At 40.5% G+C, this 22872-nt stretch overlaps 2 protein-coding genes across 5 annotated transcripts in view; one reads left to right on the forward strand and one right to left on the reverse strand.

Moving 5' to 3' along the window:
• Slc9a7 (solute carrier family 9 member A7) overlaps window positions 1-16139 on the forward strand; it is a 180668-nt gene extending 164529 nt beyond the window's left edge. Inside the window, exons 16-18 of one of the 4 annotated variants that reach the window (XM_087599840.1) lie at window positions 6825-6930; window positions 8588-8881; window positions 11870-16139. In XM_087599840.1, coding sequence (XP_087455966.1) covers window positions 6825-6930; window positions 8588-8839 — 358 coding nt within the window. In that variant the 3' untranslated portion in view covers window positions 8840-8881; window positions 11870-16139. Of the gene's footprint in view, window positions 1-6824; window positions 6931-8587 lie in introns of all 4 variants that reach the window. The other 3 variants (XM_087599842.1, NM_001401002.1, XM_087599841.1) reach the window with 3 other exon arrangements.
• A 1207-nt stretch (window positions 16140-17346) lies between these two features.
• The window catches only part of Chst7 (carbohydrate sulfotransferase 7), a 36568-nt gene continuing 31042 nt past the window's right edge, over window positions 17347-22872 (reverse strand). The window contains exon 2 of the mRNA NM_207600.2: window positions 17347-18050. The gene's annotated coding sequence lies outside the window, so the exon portion shown is untranslated. The remainder of the gene's footprint in view (window positions 18051-22872) is intronic.

Here is a 22872-nt window from a genome sequence, read left to right on the forward strand (position 1 = left end):
CTCCAACATATAAAAAAGACACTTGCTCCACTATGTTCATAGCAGCCTTATTTATAATAGCCAGAATCTGGAAAGAACCCAGATGCCCTTCAACAGAGGAATGGATACAGAAAATGTGGTACATCTACACAATGGAATATTACTCAGCTATCAAAAACAATGACTTTATGAAATTCGTAGGCAAATGGTTGGAACTGGACAATATCATCCTGAGTGAGGTATCCCAATCACAGAAAAACACACATGGTATGCACTCATTGATAAGTGGCTATTAGCCCAAATGCTTGAATTACCCTAGATGCCTAGAACAAATGAAACTCAAGACGGATGATCAAAATGTGAATGCTTCACTCCTTCTTTAAAAGGGGAACAAGAATACCCTTGGCAGGGAATAGAGAGGCAAAGATTAAAACAGACACAGAAGGAACACCCATTCAGAGCCTGCCCCACATGTGGCCCATACATATACAGCCATCCAGTTAGACAAGATGGATGAAGCAAAGAATTGCAGGCTGACAGGAGCCGAATGTAGATCGCTCCTGAGAGACACAGCCAGAATACAGCAAATACAGAGGCGAATGCCAGCAGCAAACCACTGAACTGAGAATAGGATCCCCGTTGAAGGAATCAGAGAAAGAACTGGAAGAGCTTGAAGGGGCTCGTGACTCCATATGTACAACAATACCAAGCAACCAGAGCTTCCAGGGACTAAGCCACTACCTAAAGACTATACATGGACTGACCCTGGACTCTGACCTCATAGGTAGCAATGAATATCCTAGTAAGAGCACCAGTGGAAGGGGAAGCCCTGGGTCCTGCTAAGACTGAACCCCCAGTGAACTAGATTGTTGGGGGGAGGGCGGCAATGGGGGGATGATGCGGAGGGGAACACCGATAAGAAAGGGGAGGGGGGAGGGGGACTTTTGCCCGGAAACCGGGAAAGGGAATAACACTCGAAATGTATATAAGAAATACTCAAGTTAATAAAAAAATAAATAAATCTTAATAAAAGAAACACATCACTTGTATGATAACAAAATATGAATACAATTTAAGAAAATGTATATGTATCCAAATACATATTTTTAAAGGAAATTGTTCTAAACTGTCTCAATTTCAGTCAAAATGGCTTATCTTTGATGTGCCCAAGGCTGGAAACAGTGTGGCAACTCTGGCTTGATCCTTGACATGATAGAGATTAAAGGTCTTGCTACCTTCTAAGATAAAGACAGGAGAAAAATAATTGCCTAACAGGGGCCCACATCCACACCGAAGCATGCGTTTTTTTTAAAATTTGTATTACTTTTACTTTTTAACAGTCCAGCCATTCCCCCTTCCTCAGATCCCCTCCCACAGTTCCTCATCCCATTCTTCCTCCCCCTGTCTCTAAGAGGATGTTTTCCCCACAACCAGGTCTTCCAATTCCCTGGGCCTTCAGTCTTTTGAGGGTAGGTGCATCTTCCCTGACTGAACCCAAACCCAGGAGTCCTCTGTCATATATGTTTTAGGAGGCCTCACCTCAGCTGGTGTATGCTACCTGGTTGGTGGCCCAATGTCTAAGAGATCTCAGGGGTCCAGGTTAATTGAGACTGCTGGTCCTCCTCCAGGGTGGCTCTCCTCTTTAGCTTCCTACAGCTTTTCCCTAATTCAACCAGAGGGGTCAGCAGCTTCCGTTCATTGGTTGGGAGCAAATATCTGCATCTGACTCTTTCAGCTGCTTGTTGGGTCTTTCAGAGAGCAGTCATGATAGACCCCTTTTTGTGAGTGCCCCATAGCTTCAGTAATTGTGTCAGGCTTTGGGGCCTCCCCTTGAGATGGATCCCAAGTTGGGGTGATCATTGGATCACCTTTCCCTCAGGCTCGTCTCCATTTTTGTCCCCACAGTTCTTTTTAGAAAGGAACAATTCAGGAAATTTTTTCCAGTGCCCATGTGTTCCAGATGCTTCCCTAGTTTTTCTTCTATTAGTTTGAGTGTGTCTGGTTTGATGTGGAGGTCCTTGATCCACTTGGACTTAAGCTTTGTACAGGGTGATAAGCATGGATCGATCTGCATTCTTCTACATGTTGCCCTCCAGTTGAACCAGCACCATTTGCTGAAAATGCTATCTTTTTTCCATTGGATGGTTTTGGCTCCTTTGTCAAAAATCAAGTGACCATAGGCCCATACATATACAGCCACCCAATTAGACAAGATGGATGAAGCAAAGAAGTGCAGACCGACAGGAGCCGGATGTAGATCTCTCCTGAGAGACACAGCCAGAATACAGCAAATACAGAGGCGAATGCCAGCAGCAAACCACTGAACTGAGAATAGGTCCCCTATTGAAGGAATCAGAGAAAGAACTGGAAGAGCTTGAAGGGGCTCGAGACCCCAAAAGTACAACAATGCCAAGCAACCAGAGCTTCCAGGGACTAAGCCACTACCTAAAGACTATACATGGTCTGACCCTGGACTCTGACCCCATAGGTAGCAATGAATATCCTAGTAAGAGCACCAGTGGAAGGGGAAGCCCTGGGTCCTGCTAAGACTGAACCCCCAGTGAACTAGTCTATGGGGGGAGGGCGGCAATGGGGGGAGGGTTGGGAGGGGAACACCCATAAGGAAGGGGAGGGGGGAGGGGGATGTTTGCCCGGAAACCGGGAAAGGGAATAACACTCGAAATGTATATAAGAAATACTCAAGTTAATAAAAAAAAAAAAAAAGAAAGGAACAATTCTGGGTCAGTGTTGTGGTAAATCTTAAACAACAACAACAACAACAACAACAACAACAACAACAACAACAACAGCAAAACTGATAACCTTTTATCCTGCACTAGTCCAGGCACCTGTAGGGCCACATGTCACCCTTTTGTCCAGCTCTAGCGCCCACACCCATGGGACTGCATGGCACTGCAGGGTATCTTTATCTCAGAGGCTCGACACTGCCCCCAACATACTCTCTAACCCGGGAAGTTTATGAGTTGTTCCAGTGTGGCACCTTGCCATGCTGCTTTCACTCACAGTTCCCTTAGCCAGTTGTTACCACGCCAGACATCCACATCCCAATTCTGTGGCGGGCTTGGTGCATCCCTTCACTGCACCTTCTCTTGAACTCAATTAAGTTGCCACATGAAAGAACACACCACACAATATCCTCTGATCCAATTGATAAGATATTATTTGCCCATCTAGACAGCACAAAATCCTTTACACACCCATCCCTGAAAAATATTCATAACAACTTGTATCTATGTTCAGAGAATCTTAACATCTGCCACCATGTTCTCTCAGCTCCTTCTCCTTTTTCTAAAACTTTGTTCTCATCCTTCCTTCTCATTCAATGACAGACCTTGTTCTATCCTGTACCTGCTTTCCTACATAAAGACATCAACCTACAGGTCAGAATTTTTATTGGATATTTTCTTTACTGACATTTCAAATGTTATCCCTTTTCCTGATTTCCCCTCTGGAGTCCCCCTATCCCTTCAGATCAGAATTTTTGACTATGGGCTGGCAACCCCATCCCTCCACTTAATGCACTGTCTTTCTACTCATAGAGTCCATCTCCCCACTGTTGGACATTTCATCTAAGGTCCCTCCCTTTTAGTCCTGAGAGCTTCTCACTTCCCATGTCTCTGGTACTTTCAAGAGCGTCACTCCACCTCCCATCCCCCCACATTGCTTATTTCCATTCATTTTGCTGGCCCTCAAGGCGTCCCCTCCCGAATACCTGGTCACATACCCTTTTCCTCTCCTCCTCCTCTCTCTCACCCAGCTCCCTCTTTCCCTCTGCCTCTCATTATTTTCTTCTCCCTCCCAGGTGAGACTGAAGTATCCTCACTTGGGCCTTTCTACTTGTTAACCTTCTTGAGTTCTGTGGATTGTATCCTAGGTATTCTATACTTTTTTGGCTAATATTCACTTATTAGTGAGTCTTTTGTTTTAGGGCAAAGTGTTCTATAGATATCTGTAAGATCAATTTGGTTCCATAACCTCTTAGTTTCACTGTGTCTTGGTTTAGTTTCTATTTCAATGACCTGTCTATTGGTGAGAGTGGGATGTTGAAGTCTCCCACTACTATTGTGTGAGGTTCATTGTGTACTTTGAGCTTTAATAAAGTTTCTTTTCTGAATGTGGGTGCCCTTGTATTTGAGGCACAGATATTCAGAATTGAGACTTTTTCTTGGTGAATTTTTCATCTGATGAATATGAAGTGTCCTTCCCATCTTGCTTGATAACTTTTGGTTGAAAGTCTATCTTATTCAATATTAGAATGACAACTCCAGCTTATTTCTTGGGACCACTTGCTTGGAAGACTTTTTTTCAGCCTTTTACACTGAAGTGGTGTCTGTCTTTGTCACTGATGTGTGTTTCCTGTATGCAGCAAAATGCTGGATCCTGCTTGCTTATCCAGTCTGTTTCGTTTATGTCTTTTTATTGAGGAATTGAGTCCACTTATATTGTGAGATATTAAGGACAGATGATTGTTAGTTCCTTTAATATTTGTTGTTGTAGGTGGCATTGTGTGTCTGTGATTCACTTCTTTTGGTTTTGTTATGAGATGATTAATTTCTAGTTTTTTCTTTAGTATATTTTTTGTGTTAGTATAACCTTCTTGTGTTAGTGTTTTCCTTCTAGAATTCTCTGTAGGCTGGATTGGTAGAGAGATATTATTTAAATTTGATTTTGTCATGGAATATTTTGGTTTCTCCATCTGTGATGATTGAATTTTGCTGGGTATAGTAGCCTGGGCTGGCATTTGTGTTCTCTTAGGGTCTGCATGACATCTGTCCAGGCTCTTCTGGCTTTTAGGGTCTCCATTGAGAAGTCTGGTGTAAGTCTGATAGGTCTGCCTTTATATGTTACTTGTCTTTTTCCCATTACAGCTTTTAATATTCTTTCTTTGTTCTGTGCATTTAGTGTTTTGATTATTATCTGATGAGAGGATTCTCTTTTCTGGTCCAATCTATTTGGAATTCTGTAGGCTCCTTGTACATTTATGGCCTTCTCTTTCTTTAGGTTGGGAAAGTTTTCTTCTATGATTTTGTTGAAGATGTTTTCTGGTACTTTGAGCTGAGAATCTTTGTTTCCCCCTATTCCTATTATTCCTAGGTTTGGTCTTTTCATTGTGTCCTGGATTTCCTGGATGTCCTCTGTTAGGAGTTTTTTTTTTTTTTTTAACGCTTTGAATTTTCTTTGTCAATATCTTCTACGGTATCTTCTACACCAGAAATTCTCTCTTCTATCTCTTGTATTCTGTTGGTGATGCTTTTATCTATAATTCGTGAGTTTTTCCCTATGTTTTCCATTTACAGGATTGCTTCCATTTGAATTTTCTTTATTGTTTCTTCTTCCACTTTTACATCTTGGACCGCTTTGTTCAATTCCTTCACCTGTTTTGATTGTGTTTTCCTGTATTTCTTTAAGGGATTTAGTTGCTTCCTCTTTAAGGGCTTCTACCTTTTTACCTGTGTTGTCCTGTATTTATTTCAGTGAGTTACTTATATCCCCCTTTTAAAAGACTCTATTATCTTCATGAGATAGGAATTTAGGTCAGCTTCTTGATTTACTAGTGTGTTGGGGGGTACCCAGGGCTTGCTGTGGTAGGAGAACTGGGTCCTGATGGTACCAAAGTATATTAGCTTTTGTTGTTTGTGGTCTTGCACTTGCCTCTTGACATTTGGTTAACTTTGGTGTTAACTGGCCTGGATGTCTCATTCTGGATTCTGCCTCCTGTGTTGCTGTAGGTCTCCTGGGAGACTTGTGGCCTTGGGTGCAGCAGATCTCCTGGGAGGCTTTCAGACTGTGGGGTCTTCAAAAGGGCAGACAAGATGATGATCTACCCTGGTGGAAGGTGTGGGCCTGAAGGGAGGTGGAGTTTGAGCAGAGGGGAGTCCTACATCTGGGGTCCATGCTGCTTGGGTTGTTTGGGTGGGTCATTTACCTGTTGCCCTGGGTGCAGCAGATCTCCTGGGAGACCTTCAGATTGTGGGGTCTGCAGCTCGTTCTGTCTGCAATGAGCTTCAGCTAAGCCCTTGTTTCCAACTTTTAACAGAGAGCTATTTCTTGGGGGAGGGGTTAGGAGGATGTTGGCCTGGAAACCGGGAAGGGGAATAACAATCAAAATGTAAATAAGAAATACTCAAGTTAATAAAGATAAAAAAAATTAAAAAAAGAGTTAAATAGTTCACAACTAGAAGTATACCTCAGTTTTCTGCTTAGAAGAAACAAATTAGTAAGCAATGTACTCTGATGAATCCATTGTGTTTTGTTTGTTTTTTCCTTCGAGAGAAGGTTTCTCTACATAACATCCTTGGCTGTCCTGGAACTAGCTCTGTAGACCAGGCTGGCCTCAAACTCACAGTGATCCACCTGCCTCTGCCTACCAATTGCTAGGATTAAAGGTGTGCAGCACCACCACCAAGCTTGGTGTTCTTTTTGTTTGCTTGCCTGCTTGGTTTGGATTTTTTGGGAGTTTTATTATTTGAGAGATGTTCATAGTGTTGTCCATACTGACTTTAAGATCATTATCTTCCTGCTCCAAACTTCCAAGTGCTGGGATTCCAGGTGTGTGCTGTTGTTCTTGAATTAATTTGACATTTCTTTAACTGACTATTAGAAGTCACTACCCTGAGAGTTATGCATGTACACTTAGATGGCACTGAGGTAGAGTTTCATCTTTTCTTCCTATGGTTGTAAGGATTTTCTGTGTTGTACTGAAAGAATGAGAGTGGGAGACTTGTGGCAGAATGCCAGACAATTTATTACTCTGGGTTTTAAAAAGGCATATGTTTTGTGTATTACTTTAATTGCAGCCATTTTCCTTGATTTCCCTTTTAAAGTTACTTGAAGCCAATTCTCACCCACAGTGGTCCCCCACTAACCACCACTCTCCCAGCCTGGTGTGGCTTGATGGCTCGATGTCTGACCAGTCCCCAGGTGTATGATGTAAGTAAAGCCTATAAGGTGCTACTCAAATGGTAGTCTCTTCCTTAGGAAGAAATGCCACACCCCAAACTCCAGATCTAGCAATTTTGCTCATCAAATACAATTAGAAATGGTGTGTGTGTGTGTTTAATCGTATGGCACAGTAACACAAAAAGCTTTTGGCAATGTTTTGAGTATGGGTAGCTGTGTTTGGGAATCCAAGTGATCAGATTGTATTTCAAGCTATCACAGGCTATTGAAGAACAATACACCACTAAACCCATTTTCTTATCTGTATCATGGGCCTACTAGTATCAGCTGATGTGAGCATTAAATAAAGTTCATCAAGATACACCATAAACCACAAGGCAGCACACCAAATTAAGGATTTCCTTGCAAGCAGTTTATGTTGGCTTGTTTAGGTCCTGTCTTACCATTTTCCAGTGCTAGAAATGGAGTCATCATAGTTAGAAAAGAATGCTCCTGCTGTGGATGTTTTATGGCTGAACTTGAGCTCCCAATGTGGGTGGCAGGGAGAGAGCAAGCAGTTGTCAACAGTGAAGCAGTAGAAAGGAAGACAGAGCTTCCTCCTCTTTCATCTCTCTCCCACCATCCCAAGATGATAGAGTCATTACCTAACTGAAGGAAAATATCTTCTTAGATTTGTGTTCAGCCTCATAGCTGCCAAAGGCTTGTTTCCTTCTCAGCACATTGCAAAGGAGCATATGCTGCAGCAATATAGTGAGGAAAGTACAATCTTAGGGATAACTCAGGCTGTCCGTGGCCCTTTGATTAGTAGTTGACAAATCTGAGACTTTAAGATGGGTCTCCAAATAGTCAATAATCTGCAGTTGATTTAACCAATGATGAGATATCAGAAGGCTACCTCAAGGTCTGAGGAAGAAGGGCTCTCAAGAAGTTCAAACAGGTCAGTGGGGTCAGGAAAGGTGGCACACATTCGTAGAAAGGAGTATGTATGCTAAAGCTAGCATAGTTGGGATCATAGATAAGGGCAACTGTACCCAAAGATTCAGGATGAAAGCAGCAGTTTCTTAGATGTCACATCCTTCCTTTGAGAACAAAGATTGCATCTACCAAGTCATGGTGAATCTGAAATCCAGTGCTGCTATGCAGTGTGTGCTCTTCCTCATCCCCCTTAGAGAAAGACAACCATTATGACAGAGTTGGCTTGTCAGTAAGTGCCTACCACACAAGCATAAGAAACTGAGTTTGAATCCCCAGTACTCACATAAATTGCTGGGCTCGATGGTGCATATCTGTAACCTAATTAATAACCTAATTAATATGTGGACTCCAGGTTCAGTGAGAGGGTTCATAAAATCCTTTTTCAAAAAAAAATAGAGATGTTTTTATGTCTATATGTATTTGTGTACCTGAGTAGGTGTGTATGTATATGAGCAAATATGTACAGGTATACACAGAGGCCAGAAGAGGGTTTTGGATTCCCTAGAATTGGAATCACAGGCAACTCTAAATTGCCTAATTTGGGTGCTATGAATTGAACCTGGGTTCTTTGTAAAAGAAGCAAGTGTTCTTAACTTTTGCACCATCTCCGCAGCCTCCCAAGTCCTTGGTTTTTTGATATAAGAATTTGGGGTTAGGTTGGCCACAGCTCTGGAAAATCTCAGGTTCCCCTTTTGTTGTCTGTACCTTTCAGAACCAAGAGCCACTGCGAGAAGATGACTCTGATTTCATCCTGACGGAAGGTGACCTCACCTTGACCTATGGAGATAGCACTGTGACAGCAAATGGCTCCTCAAGCTCCTACACAGCCTCCACGAGTCTTGAGTGTGGTCGGAGAACAAAAAGCAGCTCTGAGGAAGTGCTTGAGCGAGACCTGGGAATGGGAGACCAGAAGGTTTCCAGCCGGGGAACTCCCCTTGTGTTTCCACTGCAGGAAAATGCATGACTTACCTATAAATCCTGAGGGATCAGGGAGGCTCTCATAAGGGTGAGGATGGTCAAATGCCCCAGTGTGTTTGATATGTTACATTGACTGTGTTAAAACTAATGCTTGCTTCAACGGGGCTTGAAACTCTCTTACCACTCAAAACTTAACCCAAGACTCAGATGACGAAGCTGAAGTGTCTCTAAATTAAAGACAAATGTAGACCTATTCCCACTTTTTCACATAGTAGTACACTGTTTCAGAGTTAAACAAAACAATAGCATGCTTTAATGGTCTCTCACTTCATCCTCCTGTAGCATCTGAGCATGGTGGGTTGGATAAGGGGCTTCATCGCTACGCTATAGTGCCAGTCTAGCTGGCCCAAGAAACATCAAGTTGGGAGGACATGTTAGACAAATGACAGTGAAGAAAGAAAGTGGGATCAGAATTCCAGTGGTGCCAGATGCTGGCGTTGCACCAGATCATCCTCCTGTCACAGTCTTGCCTATTCTACTTGTGTTGCTCCTAGACTGAGGATTAGGAAGTATGTCCATAGGCTGGGGCCTTAGCTCAGTGGGAGAGTACTAGAGTACTTGCTGTAGCTCACCAGACCCTGGGTTCTACCCCAGCACTGCAAAAATTGTGTGTATGTGCACAGGGGTTTTCCAAGAGCATTTCAATATGGAGGTGGGCGGGGGTGGGGGGAGAAGTCTAGTTCCTTCTCTGGAAATCTTTATAAAAGAGTTACTGAAATGTTTAAAACCAAAGGCAAATCATGTTCTGTTCTTCTGTTTTCATTAAATGAGGACTGGAGGTACTAGGAAACTGCTGATGATATCATGGCAATACTTATTTGACTTTTGAGGCTACCATGTGAGCCCACTGTCTAGAAGGTATCAGATATGAACTGAGATGTGTCCACCACAGGGTTTAAGGTAACATAGATATTGCTGTTTTCTGGGGGAAGATTAGGTAGCAAGAAACAGAAGAGACCGTAGACTATAGTTTGAGGAAAGAGATTTTAATGTGAAAAATAACCTGTAAAGAAAAGAAAAGATGGAAGTCTTTATTTTTATTTTACATAAATTTTACTTTAAAACATCCAAAAGAGATAATTCCAAAATCACACTACATAGAATATGGAACTTGCTTTGTTATAAATTATGAAAATATGTATGTTCAAGTAAACACTGAGTTTCCAATGCCAACTATTTCTATGACAAAAACTTCAATACTTATAATTACTTCCCCATTGTTACTATTTTCAACACCTAGAAGATGAAAATCATTCTGGTGCTTTGTTTCAACCTGAACTTTTGTTACTAAAAATACATATCCAGAGCTTTTTAAATGAGTTAGTATTTCTGCTTTCAGAATAGACAGGAAAGTCCAAAAACAAAACAAGAAAACAAACAAACAAAAAAACCCAAATCTGACTTTTTAAAACTATTAGGTAACGGGCATTTTGACCACATTTTCTTTTGTGAAATTTGATAAATCCAAGAATCGAAGATGAGTCATCTCTTTGTGTGTGAGTTGGTGTTGGTCAAGGAGCATCCACTGCAGCAACCTTCCTGTGGACCAGGTCTTGTTGCTATGCTCCAGTTCTGAGTTTGAACCTTTTCTTCCAGCCTGACTTTTCTTTCTTCAGGAATTATGTTTGATATATTCAGCTATGTTCTGATAGATTATGTCTGCCTAAAGTGTGAAGTAGAAGCAGGATGAGGTTTAATCAGATTTACCCTGTGAATGGGAGAACTTCTGGACATACTATGGGGATTCCTTTGCTGTGGACAATGAATTGCCCTAAGATTCTCCAAATCAGAGCTTCTCAAGAAAGTGTTACAAAGTTTCACATCATCTGAGTTCTAGTGGTCAAAAACAGTACTATTTTTAAAATGTTGCTTTAACCAACTGGCTTTTTCTTCATAGAATGCCTTTTTCTTCAATCCCAGATGAAACCCAACATCTGTAAAACTTATTTGCCTAAAAGTTCTTTTCATGGTGGTGAAGTTGTAGCAGTGTCACAAGCAGTAGTGAGCAGCTGCTGGAAATGCTGCTCTTCTGATCAATTCTTTACATTGTTGAATCTCTAACTCCAGCTTCCCAAGTTTCTTGGATGTTCAGTCTTGTCATGAAAATACAGTTTCATCATTCAAATCTTCTCATCATACACTGTGTGACTTGGTTATCAAGTTTTCTATGAAAATTCAATATTTTCTACCATTTTCTTGTGCTTTTAAATTGCGCTCTCAAGATTTTATGGGAAAGGCCCCACATGATCAGTCTGGCCATCTCCCTAGTATGGTCTTCTGTCAGGTAATTCCCTGTATCATCTGCTGTTTCTCTGTGTTTCCTTTTAAGGGGGAGAAATTCAACATTCTCCATTAGAATTTGTTGCTGATGATATTCATAATCATTCAGATGAATAGTTTCCTTTTTGTACCTCACTTTTGTTTTGCCCATTCTCTGGGAGCCTATGTTTACATCCATTCTCCTCGAAGAATTCATAATGACTGTGATTGATTTTCATTCTTCTCATTCATAATAAGTTGAGAGAACAGGCCTTTATATAGACGTGCCCTTGTTCTCTGTATGGGTGTGCTAAATAGCTTAGCCTGCAACATGTACTTTGTAAATTCTGTACATCATCTTTCTACATTTTCAGTAGATTCTTGTTCCTTCATTATAAGCCTCCCTCCCCTGAAGTCTAGCACTTCCCTCCTGGAGGATTCTAGTTGTTCCCTGAGTTGCTTAGCAGGTCTGCAGATGACCCACAGCACCTCCCAGCTTCAGATTCAGCGTTTTCACATTTTCTTAAGGTACAAGGTTTCTCCTGTGAGGGACGAGCAGCTCACCCAGAGTTTAAAACAGAAACTATACTTTATTCTTTCTTTGTCCTTTAACTCTTGGATTCTCCATGTAATTAATGAAAATGTAGTCAACTCTTGATCAAGATATGGAAGGGTCAATATTCTCTTTTTTGTATACTAAGTGAGAAAGGCCTTTGCCATTGAGAATAAGCTTGTTTAAGACATCTTTATTTCCTAGGTATACTGAGAGATACTTTTGCCTTCTGCCATCAGACCTGGAACCATCACATTCATCCAGTCTCCATCATTGGGATATCTGATAAGCCCATTATAGCAATGAAACTCTTAGAACAGTTGCTGTGATAAAACATCTCCATCAAGGTCCCAGAGCTGCAGAGTCAATACCACCTTCTGCAGTCCTATTAGCAGTACAGGCACCAAAGCGACATACTGGAGCTGCCTGTTTCTCTAGCATTGGTGAGGCCAGTTGTGTTTTGTAGAAGTCTTAAGACCTGAAAAGAATGTCAGACATTGAACTGATGCATATATGCAATCTTAGTTGCTGCATGAGGAAAAGGGAACAAAGTAATGGAACATAACCTGGTAGAAAAATTCTGTTTTCTATAAGTTTAGGAACTTGTGTGTTTTAATGCTGAGTGCCATGTAAAGAGAGGTCATTTTTTTGGTAGAGAGGCTACTGCACCAGTTTAATATGGACATGGTTTGAAATGTAGCATTTTGGTTTAAATTCTTTCTGGATGAGCTATCATACATTGCCTATGTTAAAGTAGGTAAAGTAATGAAAGAAATATTGGAAAGAGTTTTTTCCCATGTCTTACAGTGCTAGCAGTTTTGGTTGTCTAGTTTCTAAAAGATGCTTTTGTAACATGGTGTATTTTTCTTGTTGTGTACAGGAAAGAATAATGCCCCACAAGCACTAGGACATCACTAGTGACATTTAACCCTCTTAGCAGCCTAGTCTTAGCATAATCCTGTTGTGTTTCTCTTAAAGGGTCTTATAATCTTCATTACTTTGACACAGTAAAATATGAAAGTATTGGTAATTGCCAAGACAACAAGAAAACTAGGATTTTGATTATTTGAGTCTTTGTTCAGTGAATGAAAGTGAATTATTTTGATACATGGTCCTGATCTTTGCTTACAAAATCTAGAGACTCACCCTGACTTCCCAGGAGTCACCCACAAAAATGAAGCTACTTGTAGAATACAATAAAGTGTTGTTCCCAGATTGCATGAAGAAAAGTGGGATGCCACCAAGCCCATAAATTGCCTACTTCAAAGCCAGCTGCCTGTTGCCAGATTGGAATTGCTGAGCAATGGTCACATTTGTCTGAGAAGTCATCCAAGTCATCCTTCACACATGTTCATTCTGACTTGAGGGAGATGACAGTTAATGGAATGCAGAAGGATTGAGAGCCTTTTAGATAAAGTTTGTAAGGAATCCTGTTCGAAAGGATGCTTAGTTGAAGGAATGACCTACTAAGTTAAGTGATTGTTTATTTTGTAATAGTTAGTGACAAAAACACCCCAAACTGATTACTAATGCAGACTAAGTCACTGTAGAACTTTTGTGATCATTTGTCAGAATTGAAGGTTGTCTTCTATATGAAAATAGACTTGAAGGAGAAAAGGAGGGTGAGTATTCACATAGAGGACTTTCAAACTTTTCATCTTCATTTTAACTTGTGGGTAGGAAAGGGAGGATTTGTCTTTGACTAATCAAGCTGCTGCATATTCAGACACAAAGATGCTGGGAAGCTGTCATTTCAGTTCAATATGGAATGAAATTAGTAGTCCGTTTTTGTGGGCAAACTTTGTTCTTTTAGTTCCCATGTCTTATTCTGCAGAATAAGAGTGGTCCCATTTACTGCTAGCACCATAGGGAGGGATAACTATCATCACATACCAGAAATGATATAGCTCTAACAGAAAGAATGTAAAGACCCACTCATTCCCTTTCATAATCCTGTGGGAACTACTCGGAATCCTAAGCTTTCCTAGAGAAGGAAATCCCACACTTAAAGGAAGCTGTGTGTTTCTTCTGTGCAACACCATAGACTGGGCATATCAACTCCAATCATCCAGTATTTCCTAGGATGACCATGTTGCCCTGGAGCCAAACAAACCACACTATGATATCAAGTGTCTTATTAAGCAAACAGCAAGGAGCACCCTGGGTTGGACCCCCTAGACCTCCAAATGCCTTGTGTTTCCATAGACAAATAAGATCTCTTTTGAGAAAAAAAAAGTTATCTCAGCTGTAAGTGAGCTACTCCATCCAGGGCAAAGATCTGCCTCATATTTGTTCTGGCATAGATTATCTTCTGCCTTGTCTCCAGTGGGAGTGAATGTAATCATGTCATATATTTAATGTGAACCACTGGTTCTCAGGTACAGAGACACCACTGAGATCAGAAGACAATTGTGTAACCTGCCTTATTCTCAGTATAAGTTCTAAGAGAATAAAAGTAGCTAAGAGCTGACAGCATCATCTATCTAAAATGTCATTTGCAGGGAGGGCTGCTAAGGTGGCACCTTGCTAAACTGATAGTTATATTGGGTGTCTTAGTCAGGGTTTCTATTAGTGCACAAACATCATGACCAAGGAGCAAGTTGGGGGGGAAAGGGTTTATTCAGCTTACACTTCCACATTGCTATTTCATCACCAAAGAAAGTCAGGACTGGAACTTAAGCAGGTCAGGAAGCAGGAGCTGATGCAGAGGCCATGGAGGGATGTTTCTTACTGGAGGGATGATGCTTCCCCTGACTTGCCCAGCTTGCTTTCTTATATAACCCAAGATTACCAGTCCAGGGACTGCACCACACACAATGGGCTGGGTCCTCCCACCTTGGCCACTAGTTGAGAAAATGTCTTACAGCTGGGTCTCATGAAGGCATTTCCACAACTGCGGCTCCTTTTTCTGTGATAACTCCAGCTTGTGTCAATTGACACGGAAAAACTAGCCAGTACACTGGGGCACATGGGTTTGACAGTCTCACACCTGCCTTTTGATGTTGACTCGATTGGGGTGGGGCAGTCTGTCTCATGCGTGCTGAATGGGAGCTCTTTTGTTGTTTTTAAGTGAGACTGGCTTGCTAGCATCAGCTGCTGTCTTCTGATGTAGTAAGTTGAATCTAGTAGCCAAGAGTTTACTTTAGAAACAATATATCGGAATGCTGCCTTTATCTCTTTGATACCTAAAATGACACCCCCCCCCATTAAAACCTGGTTTGAATAATCCATAGAGGAGTATCATAGGAATGAGTGTGCTTATGTCAAACCATAAAACCATTTTTTGACAATACTTTCAAAACAGGACCTAAAAACAACATTTTTCCACTTTCAGTTTTCATAAACATTTATTGAAGTAGAAGATACACCTTATCACCAATTGTTGACAAATTATGAAGAGTAAAATCAAAAATTTTTTAGTGTTCATTTTATTTTCCTAAGCAGGGTATGCTATATGTATGCTATAACTGTGGCCCATTAGGAACATATGAGCAGCCATGTTTTGTCCACCCAAGCATTGGGTAACATTACAAGGAGGGTCTGTCGGCTGTGCTGCTTTTTGAGAAGGCCTGAAGTAGAAATGAGAGTACACAGCATAGGGCATCTTCGTCTCATGTCACCATTAGAAGGACACAAGAGAATATCCCAGTCCCAGTCCACCTTCAACTCTTGGCCAGTGGAAATTTGTCTAGGCCTGTGTGTGCTAAAACAAAACAAACAAACAAACAAAAAAAAAAAACCCTGAAACTGAAAAGGAAGCAGAGACTTGCTTGAAGCCCTGAAGGTTGTTTTTGAAAGCACTTTCAGAAACCAACTGTCCTTGTGTTCATGGATAACTGCATGGGTGTCTTGGGGATGATTTTGATGACTCCACTTGCAGGCCTTAGAGGAACAGAGGATGCTTTTCCATTTTGTGGATAGTCAATCTGTGGATGTATACGTTAAATAAAAGCATTCGCTTAAAGTGTAACTTCACAGCAGGTCCGTTGCCTCCTAGGTTTTCTTTTCTTTTTAGCCTAAATCCACCTAATCCTCCTTTTTGGGCATGTTTTACTGTGCTCACTAAAATAATTAAATGAGCAGACCATAAAGATTAATTGACTATCTGGAAAGAAAATTCCTAAAGTAGAATAGGGAGAATTTAACATTGCAATGATGGGACATTCTGGGGAACTTTTTATAAAGAGCTGACATAGTGTATTTGGGGAGAATTTTATAGAAGATAACAAAGTGTGTTTTAACTGTGAAAATTAAAGATGTGGAATTATCTGCAACCTTTCTGTGCAATAGGGAAAACTGCAGTAGGAGCCTTGCTGTGCTCTCTGCCCCTCAACGATTACTTGCACCTTCCTAGAGCTGTTTAGATTGCTATTGTAAAGCTAGCCTCATGTTTCCTGTCTTTTACTGATACTTAACGTGTTTTCTCTAAGCTTCTTTTTTTATAAAATTCAAAATAAAAAGATTAACTGGCTGAGCTAATGACTTGTGTGTTTTCAGAGTGCCCTCTTCTATGTGTATACAGGGTGACCTTATGTCCATTATGTTTCTTTTTCTCACTGAGAAGTTACTTCATTCTTGGAACTATTTCCCTCTAGGGAATTCATTCAAACCATACTTGGCAAGATCTACTTGGACCGTAAGCAATTCTAGCCCACAGCCTATATTTGTAAATGAAGTTTTATTGGCAATTGCTTAGCATGCTATCGAGTTGCTTTATGTTACAGTGAGGGAGCTGGGCAGTCATGATACAGATTCTACTGCACATTATGCCTGAACTATTTACTGTCTGACCTTTCAGTAAAAAAATCCTTGCCAATCCCTGAGTTAGATATTAAATTTTCAGCTTTGGAATTGGGTATCACGGGAGTGAGAGAGATGGCTCGGTGGCTAAGACAACTTACTACTCTTGTACAAGATCAGGAAGCAGTTCAAAGCTCCCACATAGACTAGCTTATAACTACCTGTAACTTCAGTTCCAGGAGATCCAATGACCTCTTCTGGATTCTGACAGCATTTACAAATTTGGTACACATAAACTCATACAGGCAAACACACATACACATAAAGCTATAGGGAAAAGGAAGAATAAGGTGTCATCTGTACATACTGGTACACACCTGTAATGCCACACTTAGTAGGCAGGGACAAGTTTGAGACCAGCTTCAACTGCACAGACAGGGTTGACGGTGGGGTCTGTAAAATCAGTGGTAACATCTTTTGGAGATTTTTTAGAATTAAAGAAACATTTTAAACTTGGCCTTAGCCTAGGACTCCTATTCCCACTAAGAGTCTTACAGGCTTTGAGTGCAGAATCCTGAAGAATGCTCTCCAGGAGTTAGCAACCTGAATCTGTGAGACTGACAGGTATAAACTTGACATTGTAACTTTACAGGATGACTGCTAACATTCTTGAATCCAATTGGTGTAGAGATGGCTCAGTGGTTAGGAGAACTGGCTTCTCTTCCAGAGGACTGTGATTTGATTCCCATCACCCATATGGAAGCTTAAAATCATCTGTAACTCCAGTTCCAAGGGATCTGACTCCTTTTTCTGGCCTTCATGGGAACTAGGCATTGCAGATGGCGCACAGACATATATGTAGATAAAACACCCACACATATACAAATTAAAAAGGAAAATTCTTGAACCCTATATACAGTTTCCTTCATGGTTCTTATAACTCTTTTATATAGACTGCCTTTATTGAATTCATACAATTGAGCCACTTAACAAAATCTGCTTATCCCTCTCCCCCCAAAGTCATGTCATTAGTATGATGCTACAGTCATTTAACTGCAGAGTTAAAAAACAACTAGATAGAAAATTTTGAAAACAAAAAAGGTTTAGTTTATTACAACTCTCCTACCCACCAGGGAAAACTGTTTAGGAAATGGTTCTATAGGAAGACTGCTAATTGAAGGAGAGCTGGATGAGGCCTTTTGGAAACAATACCAGCCAGACCTTTTATTTAATATGAAGTAACTTAATCAAGATAGACATAGTAGCACTTGGCCCTTAGTCACATTGATGGTTTTGTCCAGACATCTGCTGATATGAAATGGAACCAGATCATATCTCTTCTTTGTTGTGAGAATGCCTTGTTGAAATGGCTTAAGCCCAGCCAAGTTAAGCCTGGGAAGTAAAACTTTTCCTATTTTATGGTCACAAATATCCACATTGCACCACCACTTCCTTTCTGGAAACTTCATCTCAGCCAATGTGTTTGTCATCGCTTAACAGCTTGTAATGTTCCTGACCAGCAGATTTGCACAGCAGTTGGTACCAAATCAGTCCCAGTGTCTAACAGTGAGATAGAGTGCCTCCACTGTGCAGCCTCTTCAGTGTTGGTGCAGCATGCCGAGCTCACCTGTTTATAACCACTGACCTGGAAAGGGAAAAAAACAAAGAATGATTGGCCTTAGTAGAAATCCACAGTCTGTTGCACCTTGGTGGTTTAAGCTATAGTTTTCTTTATCTATGTTATATTATTGAGTATTGAGAATGCATAGAATCAGTACCTGTCTATCTGGTTTGTAAAAGCAGAAAAGGAGAAAATGTGACTTGAGGTGTTTAGTGAAGATGAAGAGAAGATAATACTGACTCCTCTGCAAATATTGCTGTGCTTTAAACAGTTACCAAAGTGGCCTGTCTGTTGAAAAGGGCTTTCTGGAACTCTAGCCTGGGAAATAGGTAGGCTATCTGCAAATCTTCACCTCTCCTGCTTGTACAAATCCAACCCCTCACACATTAATCCATAGCTCTGAAGTAGAACACTTGCTGCAGCCTCCCTTTTTGGCCTGCTCCCACCTCCAGTGGAGGCCACAGATCTCTTCCACTCCATAAACACTTTGAAACACATTGCTTTATCCTAGTTCCCAATTTCATCAGGTATTCCCTGGGAGCATGTAGGCCACTCCTGCTAGGGAAGCAGAGAAGCTGGAGATCTTCACTTCTCTCTCAGATTCTATAAGTACAAAACCCCAGTCTCATCCCCAGCTTTGTAGCAGAACTTCAGCTGTGGACTCCTTGTGGAAGGAAATGAATAAAACAGTTCAAGATATAAAAGTGACATCTGTGAACCATGCTGAACCTGTGCCAAAGCTCTCTGTGCCTGGATCCCACTTGGAGAGAGCTGGTCTCTCAGGAGTGCTGACATGCTTGGAAGCACAGGTGAGACCACTTCTGCTCCTAGGGACCTGCCTGGAGTCCTTGGGACAAAGGAGTGGAGGAGGAGTAGAGCAGGATCCTTCCCATTTCTGTCTTCACCTGGAACTGACCCTGTGCACAACTCTTTGTGGCAGGATCCCAGCAGGAGAGATCTGGTCTCCCAGGGGTACTAACACACAGACTTAAAGGAGGGTCAAGCCACTGTCAAAGACAACAAGACCAGATAACAGCAGAGATAACCAGATGTTGAAAAGCAAGTGCAAGAATATGAGCAACAGAAACCAAGGACACATGGCATTTTCAGATCCCATTTCTCCCACCACAGCAAGTCCAGGATACCCCAACACTCTGGAAAAGCAAGATTCTGGTTTAAAATCACATCTTATGATAATGAAAGAGGACTTTAAGAAGAATATAAGTAACTCCCTTTAAAAAAACACATGAGAAAACAGGAAAACAAGTAGAAGCACTAAAAGAGGAAACACAAAAATTCCTTTAAGAATTACAGGAAAACACAACCAAACAGGTGAAGGAATTGAAGAAAACCATCTAGGATCTGAAAATGGAAAAAAATAATAATAAAGAAATCACAAAGGGAAACAACCCTAGAGATAGAAAACATAGGAAAGAAATCAGAAGTCATAGACAGCATGTTGGCATCACCAACAGAATTTAGGATATAGAAGAGAGAATCCCAGGGGCAGAAGATACCATAGAAAGCATTGACACAAGTGTCAAAGAATATAAAAAAAAGCAAAAAGCTCCTAATCCAAAAAAATCCAGGAAATTCAGGACACAATGAGAAGATAAAACCTAAGGATAATAGGTACAGAAGAGAATGAAGACTCCCAAATTAAAGGGCCAGTAAATATCTTCAACAAAATCATAGAAAAAAACTTCCCTAACCTAAAGAAAGAGATGCCCATAAACATACCAGAAGCCTACAGAACTCCAAATAGATTGGACGAGAAAAGACATTTCTCCCATTACATAATAGTCAAAACACCAAATGAACAAAACAAAGAAAGAATATTAAAAGCAGTAAGGGAAAAAGGTCAAGGAAAATATAAAGGCAGACCTATTAGAATCACACCAGACTTTTCACCAGAGACTATGAAAGTCAAAAGATCCTGGACAGATGTCATACAGACCCTAAGAGAACACAAATGCCAGCCCAGGTTACTGTATCCAGCAAAACTCTCAATTAACATAGATGGAGAAACCAAGATATTCCATGACAAAACCAAATTTACACAATATCTTTCTACAAATCCAGCCCTACAAAGGATAATAAATAGTAAAGCCCAACATAAGGAGGTAAGATACACTCTAGAAAAAGCAAGAAACTAATCGTTTACAGAAGACAAGCACAAAAACATAATCTCACCTACAAACACGAAGATAACTGGAAGCAACAATCACTATTCCTTAATATCTCTCAACATCAATGGACTCAATTCCCCAATAAAAATACACAGATTAACGAACTGGATACATAATGAGGACCCAGCATTTTGCTGCCTACAGGAAACACACCTCAGAGACAAAGACAGACACTACCTCAGAGTAAAAGGCTGGAAAACCACTTTCCAAGCAAATGGTCTGAAGAACCAAGCTGGAGTAGCCATTCTAATATCAAATAAAATTGATTTTCAACCAAAAGTCATAAAAAAGATAAGGAAGGACACTTCGTATTCATCAAAGGAAAAATCCACCAAGATGAACTCTCAATCCTAAATATCTATGCTCCAAATGCAAGGGCACCTACATACACAAAAGAAACCTTACTAAAGCTCAAAGCACACATTGTACCTCACACAATAATAGTAGGAGATTTCAACACCCCACTCTCATCAGTGGACAGATCATGGAAACAGAAACTAAACAGAGACATAGAGAGACTAACAGAAGTTATGAACCAAATGGACTTAACGGATATTTGTAGAACCTTCCATCCTAAAGCAAAAGGATATATCTTCTCAGCACCTCATGGTACCTTCTCCAAAATTGGCCATATAATCGGTCACAAAACAGAACTCAACAGATACAAAAAGATAGAAATAAACCCATGTATCTTATAAGACCACCATGGACAAAGGCTGGTCTCCAATAACAAAAATAAGGAAAGAACGCACATATATACATGGGAGTTAAATAATGCTCTACTCAATGATAACTTGGTCAAAGAAGAAACAAAGAAAGAAATGAAAGATTTCTTAGAATTTTATTAAAACAAAGGTACAACCTACCCAAACTTATGGGACATATGAAAGCAGTCCTAAGGGGATCCAGGGATGGTTTGATATACGAAAATTAATCAATGTAATCCACTATATAAACAAACTCAAAGATAGGAACCACATGATCATTTCATTAGATGCTGAAAAAGCATTTGACAAAATTCAACACACCTTCATGATAAAAGTCCTGGAAAGAATAGGAATTCAAGGCCCATACCTAAACATAGTAAAAGCCATATACAGCAAACCAATCGCTAACATTAAACTAAATGGAGAGAAACTTGAAGCAATCCCACTAAAATCAGGGACTAGACAAGGCTGCCCACTCTCTCCCTACTTATTCAATATAGTTCTTGAAGTTCTAGCCAGAGCAATCAGACAACAAAAGGTGATCAAGGGGATACAGATGGGAAAAGAAGAGGTCAAAATATCACTATTTGCAGATGACATGATAGTATATTTAAGTGATCCCAAAAGTTCCACCAGAGAACTACTAAAGCTGATAAACAACTTCAGCAAAGTGGCTGGGTATAAAATTAACTCAAATAAATCAGTTGCCTTCCTCTATACAAAAGAGAAACAAGCCGAGAAAGAAATTAGGGAAACGACACCCTTCATAATAGACCCAAATAATATAAAGTACCTCGGTGTGACTTTAACCAAGCAAGTAAAAGATCTGTACAATAAGAACTTCAAGACACTGAGGAAAGAAATTGAGGAAGACCACAGAAGATGGAAAGATCTCCCATGCTCATGGATTGGCAGGATTAATATAGTAAAGATGGCCAGTTTGCCAAAAGCAATCTACAGATTCAATGCAATCCCCATCAAAATTCCTACTCAATTCTTTATAGAGATAGAAAGAGCAATTTGCAAATTCGTTTGGAATAAAAAAACCCAGGATAGCATGAACTATCCTCAACAATAAAAGAACTTCTGGAGGTTGGGGATTTAGCTCAGTGGTAGAGTGCTTGCCTAGCAAGCTCAAGGCCCTGGGTTCGGTCCCCAGCTCCGAAAAAAAAAAGAAAAAGAAAAAAAAAGAACTTCTGGGGGAATCACCATCCCTGACTTAAAGCTGTATTACAGAGCAATAGTCATATAAAAACTGTATGGTACGCATACAGAGACAGGCAGATAGATCAGTAGAATAGAATTGAAGACCCAGAAATGAACCTACTCACTTATGGTCACCTGATCTTTGACAAAGGAGCTAAAAACCATGAAGTAGAAAAAAGATAGCATTTTCAGCAAATGGTGCTGGTCCAACAGGTGGTCTGCATGTAGCAGAATGCCAATTGACCCATTTTTATTGCCCTGTACAGAGCTCAAGTCCAAGTGGATCAAGGACTCCCCATAAAACCAGATATACTCAAACTAACAGATGAAAAAGTGGGGAAGAGCCTTGATCACTTGGACAGTGGGGAAAATTTCCTGAACAAAACACCAATGGCTTATGCTCTAAGATCAAGAATCAACAAATGGGACCTCATAAAACTTCAAAGCTTATGTGAGGAAAAGGACACTGTCATTAGGGCAAAACGGCAACCAACAGATTGAGAAAAGATATTTACTAATCGTACATCTAATAGAAAGCTAATATCCAAAATATACAAAGAAGTCAAGAAGTTAGATTCTAGAAAGCCAAATAACCCCTTTAAAAATGGGGTACAGTGCTAAACAAAGTATTCTCAGCTGAAGAATATCAAGTGGCTGAGAAGTACCTAAAGAAATGTTCAACATCCTTAGTGATCAGAAAAAGGGAAATCAAAACAACCCTGAAATTCAACCTCACACCAATCA

Source organism: Rattus norvegicus, chromosome X (genome assembly GCF_021556685.1).
Source record: "Rattus norvegicus strain SHRSP/BbbUtx chromosome X, alternate assembly SHRSP_T2T, whole genome shotgun sequence".
NCBI lineage: Eukaryota > Metazoa > Chordata > Mammalia > Rodentia > Muridae > Rattus > Rattus norvegicus.